Source organism: Oryza sativa, chromosome 4 (genome assembly GCF_034140825.1).
Source record: "Oryza sativa Japonica Group chromosome 4, ASM3414082v1".
NCBI classification, from domain to species: Eukaryota; Viridiplantae; Streptophyta; class Magnoliopsida; order Poales; family Poaceae; genus Oryza; species Oryza sativa.
In genome coordinates this window covers 29,380,012-29,393,339 of record NC_089038.1, presented here as the reverse complement: position 1 = coordinate 29,393,339, position 13,328 = coordinate 29,380,012, and the positions used below count along the sequence as shown (strand labels likewise).

The window sequence follows — 13,328 nt, the reverse complement described above, 5'->3', positions numbered from 1 at the left end:
ATCATGTACTGCCAAACAGCCCGTTGATGCCCCCAACGATTTTCACCCGCTGTTGCCCGGGAATTATCACCTGCCCATAGCTGCTTTTTCCGAGTCACCTTGACTTATACACCATTGTTATTCTCTTGCTACATGCATCGACCTTTGCATATACCATGGTCCTAAAAAACGTGAACATGCACTCTATAGACAAGCAATTCCTTGCATACATGCACTGGACACGTCCATGCATAGACACACATCCTGCCATACAAAATCGCACGATCCTGAGTTTTTCCTTGACCAAGTCCCGATGCACTCAATACCGTTGCATGTAGAGCCAGCACATATGGTCCCACAGTCACCTGACCCACCAACAGCCCGAGACAGCACGGTCAAAGGGAATCAGATCGATCCCCTTTCTCTTCTCCCTCCTTTCTGCTCGCCTCTCCCCGGCCCGAGTGACGCCGCCGCCCAGACTGTTGCGCCGCTCTTCCCCGCCGACCAGCCGAGCTCAGGAGCCGCGCCGCTTCACCAACTCCTCCGCGCCCCTGAGGAAGTTGGCCTCCTCAACGCTGCCAGTGAGAGCGCCGCCGCTGCTGCCGCCGTGGGTTTCCCACCGGTGAGGATGCCGACGCCCACGGGAGCCGCCTCCCCGACACAGGAGCGTTGCCGCCGCCCCTTCGCCGGTACCTGCCGCCTCCTCGCCGGAGCCGGCCCGCGTCGAACTCGCCGGCACCTGCACGATGACTACACCAAGCCGTGCTTCTACCGCTTGTAGTTCATCGCCCAAACCCCCACCGCCCAAGAAATCGGGTCCGATCTCTTCATTGCTTTGGTTGGTTTGATTCGATTGCAATCTCTGCAATCCCGTGGAATCCCTGCTGCTTCTATTTTGGGTAAAACTTGACTCCGATTCCAAAACGAATACAGTCCTCGTCCAATCCCCTTCCGTTCCCGACATGGTCTCCTTCTTGATCTTATCTGTGCCATGTGTATTGAAATCGAATCGTGCCCGACTCCTATACCACGACCTCTACCAAGTCAAGTCCTGCATGAACCCAGATCGGACCTGCTACTACCAGTGCCGCTTCTGTCTCCGTCGCCGGCACGCCTCAACTCGAAATCGTGCACACCACCGCGACCCTGACCTCCAAGCTTCACGTACCCCAGTGACATCTTGGTTCCAGAGCAAACACACACAGCACGACCACCGACATCGTCAACGACTTCCGCCGCCAATATGTACTGATTCTATGCTGACGCTTCTCTGTTCTGCCATCCATCGCATGTACACTGCTAAGTAGCAATCCTCCACGCAGTACCTTGTCGTTAACACCTCCAAAACAGCATGTAGGATCCACCCGCTCCGACTTTCGATTGAACGCCATCAATCTAGTCGCGAGCCGAAGCCGACAAGTCGCATGTCGTCTTCCCAGCCGCCGAACGACCCGAGTGCTACGTTTAGCCGTCTCCCCGTCGAACGCAGCTCATCGAAAGGCCTAGGCCACCCCGCCCAGAGTGTTCGATTCCACCGATCGAGAACGCCGATCGCCTCCAGCTTCAATCAACCCCGAGCATCTGGCCAGCCGCTCCCTGTTGAAAGTAGCTCACCGGAAAGTTCGAGCCACCCGCCCAAAGTGTCCGACCCACCGATTGAATCACCAATCGCTTCCGCCGCCATCAACCCGAGCACCACGTCTAGTCATCTCCCTGTTGATTGCAGCCATCAAACGGTTCAGACCACCGCCTGAAGTGTCCGATTCCACCGATCAAATTCCGTTGATCGCCGCCGTGCTCTACCTTGCGTCCATGTCCGTCCTGGACACTGTGTAGTCGTTGCGGCGTGGAGCACCTCCCTCGTACCTCTACCATGGATCTCCCACAGGCCCCGAAACCAGTTGTTATAAAACCGGCCCCGAAATCACATCGGAAGAAACGCCATAGGAGATCAAAACATGATGACGACACCGAGGCACGATATTTGATAACGGAGTTCAGCCGAGGCCTACATCTCCGGGGCACTGATTACGGGCGCTCCTCCCCGATCCAGCATATACAGCGTATCAGAGTTACAAAGACTCACGGCCGGTCGCCGCCGGCAGCCGCTCCCTCTCGCTATACTAAGTCGCCATGCGGTTACAACAGGCGCGCCCCTCTATTTATGAGAGATCCTAGAATAGAGTCCGACTCACACTCTAGTCCTACACCTATTACAACTCCAAGTCGTAAATTGTAACCGACTACGTACACATATTCAACACAAACTTTAACAATTTTTTTTCCAGTCCTATGTATAGAAACAAGGAGTCTATTGATTGTAGGAGCTCAGATTTTGGTCCTTTTGAAAAACTTATTTCGCAAGTAGATCCCTAGAAAAACTTATCCCAAAAATGATCCTTTTTGGGGCGCCAGAGTGGCTGGCGCCGTCGTTCAACAGGACGGCGCCAGCCTCTTTGGCGCCGTCCCACCGCCGACGTGGCGGGGGAGTGCGCCAGAGTGGCTGGGGCCCCCCCCCCCCCCCCCGAAATTTTTTATTTTTGTTTTATTTGTTTGATATTTTTTTCACGCTTAGGGACACACAAGAACCAACCATAGAAAAATTGAACTCAAATGGACGTAATATGTGACATGTAGAATTTTTCCTCTCCTCTCCTCTCTCTGAACTAGTGCAGAGGAGAGAGATGTGCAACTTTTTTATTTTTATTTTATTTTTTTGATATTTTTTTCACACTTAGAAACTCACAGGAACCAACCACGTAAAAAATAAACTCAAACGGACGAAATATGTGGCATGTGGAATTTTCCAAAGCTCCACCGAAAAACTTCTCTCCTCGAAAACACAATCTTGCAAGCAGAATTTGGAGGTTTTAATATCGCCGAATCCGGCAAAGCTGGGGAGAATTGGATGTAACTTTTTCTGTAGATGTCCGTGCATATATTATTTGCCTGATTCCGAGTCCGTATGAGAAAGTTACGCCTATTTTAATAGATGGCATATTTTGTCCGTTTCGGTAGAGTTTTGGAAAATTCTACATGTCACATATTTTGTCCGTTTGAGTTTATTTTTTATACGGCTGGTTCCTATGTTCTCCTAAGTGTGAAAAAAATATCAAAAAAATAAAATAAAAATAAAAAAATTGCATCTCTATGTACTGTTTAACTTATATGTCATTTCATGTGGTTATATTTTGAATTAGATTAAGTAATTTCATATAGTGGTAGAGTGCATTATGTTTAACATGCTGATCAAAGGGTTTTACTAAAGGAGTTATGGTCTAATTTTAGTGAAGGTGCAAAGTAGACTAAGTGGTATGCTAGATATTTTCAGACTTAGCTAAGTGGTAGTTCGAGTTTAAATTTTTGTGGTTGGTTGTATCGTGATCCTGAGTGTGAAAAAACATCCGAAAAAATAAAATAAAAATGACACCGCCATACAGAGAAACAGGAATGGAGGCGGCGGCGCCAGCCATGCTGGCGCCCTCCTCCCTGGGGCGGCGCCAGCATGGCTGGCGCCCTCCTCCTGCCACGTCGGTTCGCGTGCGCCACGGTGGCAGGAGGACGGCGCCAGAGAGGCTGGCGCCGTCCCGTTGGATGATGGCGCCAGCCACTCTGGCGCCCCAAAAAGGATCATTTCTGGGATAAGTTTTTTCAGGGATCTATTTGCGAAATAAGTTTTTTAAAAGGATCAAAATGTGAAAAATCCAGCTGAAGCGTAGCAAGTAAAAGTGTGTTGCCGTACTCCCGTATCGTTGTAGCATGTCCTTTTATAACGGTCACTGTAGCAGTAACTTCTGCTCTCTCTAGTCTGCATCGTCTGCAGCCTGCATCAGACTGCTCTAGACGATGACAAGGCCACCGTCGAACGGTCCAAGGATTGAATACCGTCAATTCCTTCACTCGACGTCCCCGTTGATTACCACATTTCTAGGTGTTCATGAAACCCTGATCAATCGCTCGTACGGTGGACCGTAGACGTGGTACTACTAGAACACGCTAAAGAGAACACCCTCACGTGCCCCTGAGCTGGAGCACGGAGAAGAGGCCATCAGCAGTTCAGCACCATACGTGGCCGCCCCCAAAACCGACGGTAGATGAGCCTATCTGCTGCTTTGCCGCGAGCGGCGACCCACGGTTTACTTGCTGTCCTCTTCTCCCCCCGGTCTCCTCGCACTGACGCTCACGCCACGGTAAACCCGCAAGTACACGAGTTCCGAGCCGATCACTACCACGTCGTCGGGAGGCTACCTGCCTCGTCTTCGGATGCTTTTCTTATCCGGACGTCTGGGTGATGTCGTGCGCGGGACGGCGACGCGTTGTGCTGCGCCCGTGATTTGCTCGCCTGGATGGCAACAAAAGGGGCCTGACAATTGTTGGCTATGGACATGGGAATTCTATGTGATACTACGGCTTTGCTCCAAGCCTCCAACAGATACAATCCAGGCGTTCGGCTACGTGCGTTTACCCTTGTCTGGACACCAAGAGAACTAGATGCTGCTGCTTTTCATACATAGTGCATGTTTCAGGCTTAGCCGGGTAACTATAATTAATTTGGTTCGAGAGGTAGTACTAAGTGTTTTGTAATGCGACCGAAAAATCTGAAGTCGAGCAGCTGAGATCTGTCGTCCTGGCACAGACATGTGCATCGTGGAAAGATCGATGGCCCATCTTAGGACGTCATTATTAGATGTCTCATTTGTGCGCGTTGCAATTTCAGAGGATTGGCTGCGCTGCATCAGACTGCTCCATCTCACGCATTAATCATGGAGAGCTGAGCTCTGAGAGTGTCGATCGGTAGGAAGGTGATCTTACCAAGGGGGGAGGCTCGGCCGTCAGGCCGTGTCACAGAACAAGAGAGCACGCTAAAAAACGTGAAGGCACAGAGGATTAACTTGATGTCAGATAAACCCATCAATCATAGACATGGACACGCTAGTCGTGTTCATGTGGCAGACTGGCAGTCCAACACAGTTCAAGTGCTATCCAATCAGAAGTCTATCCGATTCTCCTTTCGATTAGTACAACTTAATTTGACGGCGCCTCCTGATAAAACGAGGCCATGCATGCTCTGTCTTTCTTCAGGCTCATGGAGAAAGACATTTTGCTGGAAGCTCATGGAGAAAGACATTTTGCTGGAAGCAAGCAGCATCTTCAGGCTTTCACCAGTCCCGGATTACCGTAATCGTGGTACGATCCGTTCATGCATTCACATTCCATCTAAAAACGTACCAGCTGCATTAACATCTTTTGTGGGAGTAGATGGCAACATGGCATCGCTGTCGAGAGCAGTTTTCTTTCAGTACCACTGTAGAGCCACTGTCATTGATAGTAGGCACAATAAAGGTCAAGCACATGAAATGCTTCCATGAACCGGAGCTACCGTCCACAGTAAATGAATCAATGCGTTAACCCTCTATGTGCGGATGTGCGCCGTTTGGCAGCTGGTAGGAAGTAGCAGCAGCATCACCATGGCTTTAATGTTTTTCAACCTTGCAGATGGAGTCGAATTTGTAGTGGAGTAGAGCACACAAGGGTCAAGTGTCCCTCCTGAAATATCTCCAGGAAATGGAGGAATGTGACAAGCAAACCTAACCATAGGTCTCGAAGCAAAACCCACCGCGTCGCCAAAATGAATTCTCACTTCAATGCGGGACAGAAGCAACCACCTCATTTTATTACACTTCTCGCTTTCCAGTTTCCACTCCACGAGCAGAGACCACAGTCCACACTCCACGCAGCTCACTGGAAGCATGTTAAGCTGGAGAGTGGAGTGTACATAAGCAGCAGAGCTTGATCTGCCCCCAAATCCAAGCTTTGCTCCCAAAAGCTCCTTTGCATCTATCTATCAAATTATTCTCCCTTTCTCTTCTCCATGGATTTTTGCAAGGCGAGATGGAAGGTTCCGGCGCTGTGCCTGGTGACTGTTCTTCTCCAAGCAAGCCTCTCTGCTTGCGCGCCAACTCCCAAGACTTACATCGTGCAGATGGCGGCGTCTGAGATGCCGAGCTCGTTCGATTTTTACCATGAGTGGTACGCTTCCACGGTGAAGTCGGTGAGCTCTTCGCAGCTGGAAGATGAAGAGGATGATGCTTCCACGAGGATTATCTACAACTACGAGACGGCATTCCATGGCTTCGCGGCTCAGCTCGACGAGGAGGAAGCCGAGCTGATGGCCGAGGCGGACGGCGTGCTGGCCGTGATCCCGGAGACGGTGTTGCAGCTGCACACCACCAGGAGCCCGGACTTCCTCGGCATTGGCCCGGAGGTCAGCAACAGGATATGGTCCGACAGCCTCGCCGACCACGACGTCGTCGTCGGCGTGCTCGACACCGGCATATGGCCGGAGAGCCCCAGCTTCAGCGACAAGGGCCTCGGCCCCGTGCCGGCCAAGTGGAAAGGCCTCTGCCAGACCGGCCGCGGCTTCACCACGGCGAACTGCAACCGCAAGATCGTCGGGGCGCGCATCTTCTACAACGGCTACGAGGCCTCGTCGGGGCCCATCAACGAGACGACCGAGCTCAAGTCCCCGCGCGACCAGGACGGGCACGGCACGCACACCGCCGCCACCGCCGCGGGCTCGCCCGTGCAGGACGCCAACCTGTACGGCTACGCCGGCGGCGTCGCCCGTGGCATGGCGCCCCGCGCCCGCGTCGCGGCCTACAAGGTGTGCTGGGCGGGAGGGTGCTTCAGCTCCGACATCCTGGCGGCCGTCGATCGCGCCGTGTCGGACGGCGTCGACGTGCTCTCCATCTCCCTCGGGGGTGGCGCCTCCCGGTACTACCTCGACAGCTTGTCCATAGCGTCGTTCGGGGCCATGCAGATGGGCGTGTTCGTCGCCTGCTCGGCCGGCAACGCCGGGCCTGACCCGATAAGCCTCACCAACCTGTCGCCGTGGATAACCACGGTGGGCGCGAGCACCATGGACCGTGACTTCCCGGCCACGGTGACGCTCGGCAACGGCGCGAACATCACCGGCGTCTCGCTTTACAAAGGCCTGCGAAATCTGTCGCCGCAGGAGCAGTATCCGGTGGTCTACTTGGGCGGCAATTCCAGCATGCCGGACCCCCGTTCTCTGTGCCTCGAGGGGACGCTGCAGCCGCACGACGTCTCCGGGAAGATAGTGATCTGTGACCGCGGCATCAGTCCTCGGGTGCAGAAGGGTCAGGTTGTCAAGGAAGCCGGCGGCATCGGCATGATACTTGCCAACACCGCGGCAAACGGCGAGGAGCTGGTCGCCGACAGCCACCTGCTGCCGGCCGTGGCAGTCGGCGAGGCGGAAGGCATTGCCGCCAAGAGCTACAGCAAGAGCGCCCCAAAACCGACCGCGACGCTCAGCTTCGGCGGAACCAAACTCGGCATCCGGCCGTCGCCGGTGGTCGCCGCGTTCTCGTCCCGGGGACCAAACATCCTGACTCTGGAGATCCTCAAGCCGGACGTCGTCGCGCCCGGCGTGAACATCTTGGCCGCATGGAGCGGCGACGCCAGCCCGTCGAGCTTGTCCAGCGACAGCCGTCGCGTCGGGTTCAACATCCTGTCGGGGACGTCCATGTCGTGCCCGCACGTCGCCGGCGTGGCCGCGCTGATCAAGGCGAGCCACCCGGACTGGAGCCCAGCACAGATCAAGTCCGCGCTGATGACCACCGCGTACGTGCACGACAACACGTACCGGCCGATGAAGGACGCGGCGACCGGCAAGGCGTCGACGCCGTTCGAGCACGGAGCGGGGCACATACACCCGGTGCGAGCTCTCACCCCTGGCCTGGTCTACGACATTGGCCAGGCCGACTACCTGGAGTTCCTCTGCACGCAGCACATGACGCCGATGCAGCTCAGGACCTTCACCAAGAACTCCAACATGACATGCAGGCACACCTTCAGTTCCGCCAGCGACCTCAACTATCCGGCCATCTCAGTCGTCTTCGCCGACCAGCCATCCAAGGCGCTGACGGTGCGCCGCACTGTCACGAACGTTGGTCCTCCATCTTCGACGTACCATGTCAAGGTCACCAAGTTCAAGGGCGCCGATGTCATCGTCGAACCGAACACCCTGCACTTCGTAAGCACAAACCAGAAGCTTAGCTATAAGGTTACAGTGACAACCAAGGCCGCCCAGAAGGCACCGGAGTTCGGAGCCCTGTCCTGGAGCGACGGCGTCCACATTGTCAGGAGCCCTGTCGTCCTAACATGGCTGCCACCACAGTGAGCCCCTTTGGTGTTGTTGCATTAGACAAATCATGAAGCAGAAACATCTGTGTCCTGGCTTCAGATATAGCAAGTCTGATATAGGTCGCGTATCAGCAGCACAGCACAGTTCACTTAGTGAAGAAAAGCTGCACTCCAAAACAAGCTTTATTCCTCACTGTATCCATGCTTATTCCAATTGTTCAGTAGTTGGTTGATTGTTTCTACATTACTTCGTGTACAACACATTGGAGCAAACAGTAGAATGGAAACCTCACTAGTAACACAAATTAGCTTGACTCCCAAATGGTGACACCATCACAGGTGCACAGCTTCTTGTAGTTCTCGCCAACCCCAGCGCTTCTTGCAATCACGGCAGCTGCAATGCCAGGATCTGATCTGTCCTCAGTGGCATACAACGCAATAGAGCGGCCAATCAAGTCAACAACTTTCAGTTTCTCTTTTGAAGCTGAAAATTGGGCTTCACCCTTCTCTCCAGCTTCTAGTGTTCCCAGGTCACCAAGAGGCTGTTTCAGAAAAATCAGGCACATACCGAAATTACTAAAAAATAGCACTACCCTTGAAAACTTTTAAAAGAAGATATGATATTTTCCAGCTTCCATTGGAGGCAAAGCAAGTGCTTAATTAGGGAAAAACAGCATTTGAAGTATGTTCTTCCAGTTATCACTTTGTTACTAAAGGATGGAGCACTTCAATAAATATAGCACGATACTTCAATAACACTTCAACTAAAAAAAACAAATGCTGTGACTTTAATTTGCTGCCAATCGTCATATAGGCCATGTTTAGATTCCAACTTTTCCGTCACATCAAACTTTTCTACACACACAAATTTCCAACTTTTTCATCACATCGTTTCAATTTTTTCAAACTTCCAATTTTAGCGTGGAACTAAACACAACCACAGTTTTTCAAGTCTAGGAGTAATATCTAATGAAGTGAATGCAAGTAGTGGAATGGCCCGCCCTACCTGACCCACCAGTGAGGTGAACAAAGGTTTTGTTCGATTCCATTCTGCTGCGTTCTGACAAGGCATGTGCTGCAGCTTATGCAACAGAAGGCAGAGGACAGCTGTGCTACTGATATTTGCACTAGCCACCTTAGTTTGGTGAAGTTGGTCATTGTATTAATGTGTTTAAGACAAAGTGAATAGCAGTAGACAGTAGGTAGATCACCGGATACTGTAAATGGAAGAGAAATATGTAGTAGTAAATCTAACCTCTAGATATATTACTGTAGTCTATACAAGCTGTGACCACATATCAACTGATTAGGATACAACACGTGCAAATGTGGCTGCAGAAAAGGAAAAAAATTCTATAGACATGACTATCCGCTTGGAGAAGACATGTCTTCCAAGTTCCAATGATACTCCTACATGCAATGGGCATATTAATTTGGATAATCTGGCATTTCTGCCTCTGATAGAATGCTTGTCACTTTGTCTAGTAGATAACCAGGACTATGGGACCATAGATATGCAAGGGAATTATGCTAATCCCTTCAAAATTTCCGTAATGAAATTAAAGTGTTAAACTAACATCCCTACACATGCAAGGGGTTTGGGTTTAAACCTCACCTATCTGAACAAGTTCTAAAGGAAACAAAAAATATGTCACATTATATGAAGTTACGATCGATGACAACCAAGAATCGCATGGATGCTCATAGTCAACTGTGATAGGACACACGACGTTGAAGTCCGGGGTGACTAGCTGCTTAGAAAATGCATGCCTTTCGTATTGCAGCAACATCAGGATAACCAATGATTGATCCTAAAGGGCTAGTTACTACTTACTCTTTTGGAAGGTAAAAGACAGATGTGGATCCTTAAACCTTACCTTATTGGATCTATAATCCGATGGGTTATAGACTTTGCCAGTACTTTCTGCACCTCTTGTCAAATCCCCAAATTCATTTATTGACCATCCGTGTTTACCAGGTGATAGACCACTAAAAGTGGCTTCAACTATAGCCAATTCCATATTAACTTGAGCCAGACGAACAACACCAAATATAACAGGCCCTTTGAACTCAGCTACAGCAGCAGATACTAAAAAATCTGCAGAAGTTAGTGCATGGAATTAATTCTCATAATAGAATAGGTGTGCGTCACATAAACAAAAAACTGACCAGCAATCATGCCTCAGGAAAATACAATAAACATGCCAGCAATCAGAAAGTTTGTTTTGTGCAGTATCTTTCTATAGTGGAAATACTGATTATTATTTTTTTTTCAATAACTAGAAATGAGTTCAGGAGGACCTGGTAAAGATTAAATGCATTTTAAAGATGTATATAAGTCAGCATCACAGTTGAAGTAAATCAAGCATCTTATTTAGATTTCAGATGCATTATATAAGTACAAAAGAGATGACAGATATATAATGCCTACATTTGCTGACTAGAACCAGTATGACAATTCATTAATTTACACACGACTGATCTCTGAATTTCCTATAACTGAACATCAGAATCAAGTACCACATGATTAAAAAGCAATGATACCAGCTGATATTAAGGCTAATATAAAATATTGTCATATAAAATATAGAAATTAACACACACCATTTGGGTTCCCTTGCCCAATTAGACGAGCATCTCGGCCTGTTTGGTGCAGAGTATCCAGCATTGTGTTCACTGGGAGAGATCCAAGAACCCTAACAACTTGATTATTAAGGTCCACCTCAATGTTTTTAATTCCTGTAGTAATAGGCAGTCTTCATAAACCAGAGGCAAACGATAAACAAAACTGTATTTCAAAAGAATACTAAAATTACATGGTGACAAACCTTCAAGAGTTTGGAACTTGTTTTTCACTGCTGTCACACAACCATCACATTTCATATCCACCATGAATTCCGTCTTCAGAACATAGAAGGCACTAGATTATTTAGTATTTGTTTGCTTTCATAAATCAAACAATATCACAAAATATGCAAGTCAAAACAGTGCACCGTGTAAAAAAGGGATACAAAATGCATAGTATTTCTGATTTCATAGTCTTTATTAGCAGGATTGGAAATTAGATGAACAGTAGACAACAGCTCAAAAATACTAAGACAACAGGAAAACACATTATAAAAGGATGACTTGCTGAGATGACCATCCTCCCGTTAGGAGCATACCAATCCACCTGGAATTAACACATATCTTTTCAAAATGAAACAAACCCACTTTGTGGTGCTTTTTCAATCTTACATACTGTAGCTTTTGAATTACCTAATCTTAGTTATGATCGTAATCCACCAACATATTAAAACCTAGCTTGTGAAAGACTTATATACCCTTAAATCATATGTGCTAGGACATTAATATTAGAAAATAGCATAGGACATTATCTTAAGCTATGTAGAACCAACCATGGGCTTTCTGAATCATTGGCAGCAATTGTATAACTGGATCAAATTTTCTTTTAGACCTTCTTTACAAGGTATGTAAAATAAGAAAATAGATATCCATTATACTTTTTTTCGCGAACGCGCAAAAGGATATCCATTATACTATCCTCATAGTTGCCTCCAGCTCTTCATACTGACAATCTTAAACAACAGTCTGAAGAACAGAAGGTCAGCATGATAGTAGACGAATAGTTCAATTGAACTCTCATCTTAATCCATTCATATATGCAGTTTATTCCAGCTTTTTGTAGTCTCTTAATGCAAAAGGAAACCATCGCTTGCAGTTCTGCAGTCAGAATGCAAGGACATATGAAAATCCCTCTTGCAACTCATATACTAACATACTAGCAATCTAGCACTATGTCACTCTGATCGATAACTTTAATTCTCAGTTGGCAGTAGCTTAGCACTTGACAGCAACTGAAGAGGCAATATACGCCTCAATGGCTTGATATCAGAAATACAAACTGTTCAACCAATCAATCTCACAGCAACCATATATCACCATAAGTACTCTGACCAATTCATTCCCCAGCTATTTCGAACCTATACTGAGATTCATTTAGCGAAATTCCCCACTTACCGCGGACTACTTCAATCCAGCATGAAATCCCTAAGTAGCTAAACTAAGGTTCTCATCCTCCCACCCTAGCAGCATCGCAGCAAACCACCTAGTCACCAACACAAAATGCTACTATAATCTAAGTCAGCGCCGCTTACCATGAGCTCCGGAAGCGCGGCGCCCTGCAAAAAGCGCACCAAACCACCAGACGTCAGACTAGAAAGCTCAGCCCTAAACAAGCACACACGGGCACCAACCGTGGAGCGCGTCGCGTCCGTACCTTATCGGCGGCGGCAGAGAGATCGGCCGTGGCGGCGGCGGCGGCCATCGGAGGCACGGCGTTCGGCTTGCGGGCGGAGCCGGAGGCCGGGGCAGCGGCGTACGCGGAGGAGAGGGAGGGGAGCGAGGCGGGCGAGGGGAGCCGGAGTCTGGAGGAAGAGGAGGAGTTGGTGGAGAGTGCGACGGCTGCGACGGCGGCTGCTGCGGGCACAGCGGAGGCGGCGGTCAAGGCCCGGAGGAAGCCCACCATTTGTGCCCCCCGCGTTGTTTTATGCCTCGTCGATTCTCCTACCCCGCCTCCGTGTGCAGGGAATTTCCACTTGGATTGTGCGAGAGCACGAGCTTTTCGTTCTGAACTTGAACTCGACGACTGGCTGGCTTTGTTGTTCCAATCTTCGCTTCAGTGCCGCAAGTTTAGAGTTCGGTGTTTCTCTCGATCAAGCGGCCTCGAGAAGCATCGGTGGAGATGGGCCTTGGAATCTAGTAACGGCCTGGCTCATCGTTTGGGCCTTAGGGGCTGAGAAGGCCTGATGGCACGATGCTTTTTTGCTGTATTTTTGCAAAACTTTTATTCTTTAAAATATTTTTAAAAAATAATTACCATTTTAAAGTTTTACAAAAAAATATACTCCTCCTGCCCTACTATAGGATGAGACATATAAATCACTTGTAGGCAGGCAGTTTATTTGACGTGGCACCTCATATAAAAGGCATGCAATATCAATTTTGTAGACAGACTCTTCCACAACACAAAGTTTGATAATGCATGGGACACGTCATAACAATTTTGTAGGTGGCCCCTTCTCAACGATAAATCGCCATACCTAGGGCGATTTATCCTCAGGAAGCCTGCAAAATTACCACGGCGCAACCCACAGGGTGCCATGTCACATAGATTGTCCTAC

General features: G+C 49.1%; 2 protein-coding genes across 3 annotated transcripts; one reads left to right on the top strand and one right to left on the bottom strand.

The window, feature by feature from the left end:
* The first annotated feature begins 5,684 nt into the window (after positions 1 to 5,684).
* On the top strand, positions 5,685 to 8,387 carry LOC4336727 (subtilisin-like protease SBT1.3). The gene has a single exon (XM_015780022.3). The coding sequence runs from the start codon at positions 5,852 to 5,854 to the stop codon at positions 8,180 to 8,182; it is 2,331 nt and encodes a 776-aa protein (XP_015635508.1). The 5' UTR covers positions 5,685 to 5,851; the 3' UTR covers positions 8,183 to 8,387.
* Positions 8,311 to 12,808, bottom strand: LOC4336726 (copper chaperone for superoxide dismutase, chloroplastic-like). Of its 2 annotated transcripts, XR_010740497.1 has the most exons (7): positions 12,425 to 12,776; positions 12,303 to 12,326; positions 10,974 to 11,046; positions 10,750 to 10,884; positions 10,023 to 10,243; positions 9,152 to 9,362; positions 8,311 to 8,687 (listed from the first exon to the last, which is right to left on the bottom strand). XR_010740497.1 is itself a non-coding variant. In NM_001402411.1 (6 exons), exons 1-6 carry the CDS (start codon positions 12,671 to 12,673, stop codon positions 8,451 to 8,453), a joined length of 939 nt encoding a protein of 312 aa, NP_001389340.1. In that variant the 5' UTR covers positions 12,674 to 12,808; the 3' UTR covers positions 8,311 to 8,450. The 2 variants fall into 2 exon arrangements, 1 of the variants encoding a protein (NP_001389340.1); NM_001402411.1 differs by lacking the exon at positions 9,152 to 9,362 and having other exon boundaries at positions 12,425 to 12,808.
* Between the last annotated feature and the right edge of the window lie 520 nt (positions 12,809 to 13,328).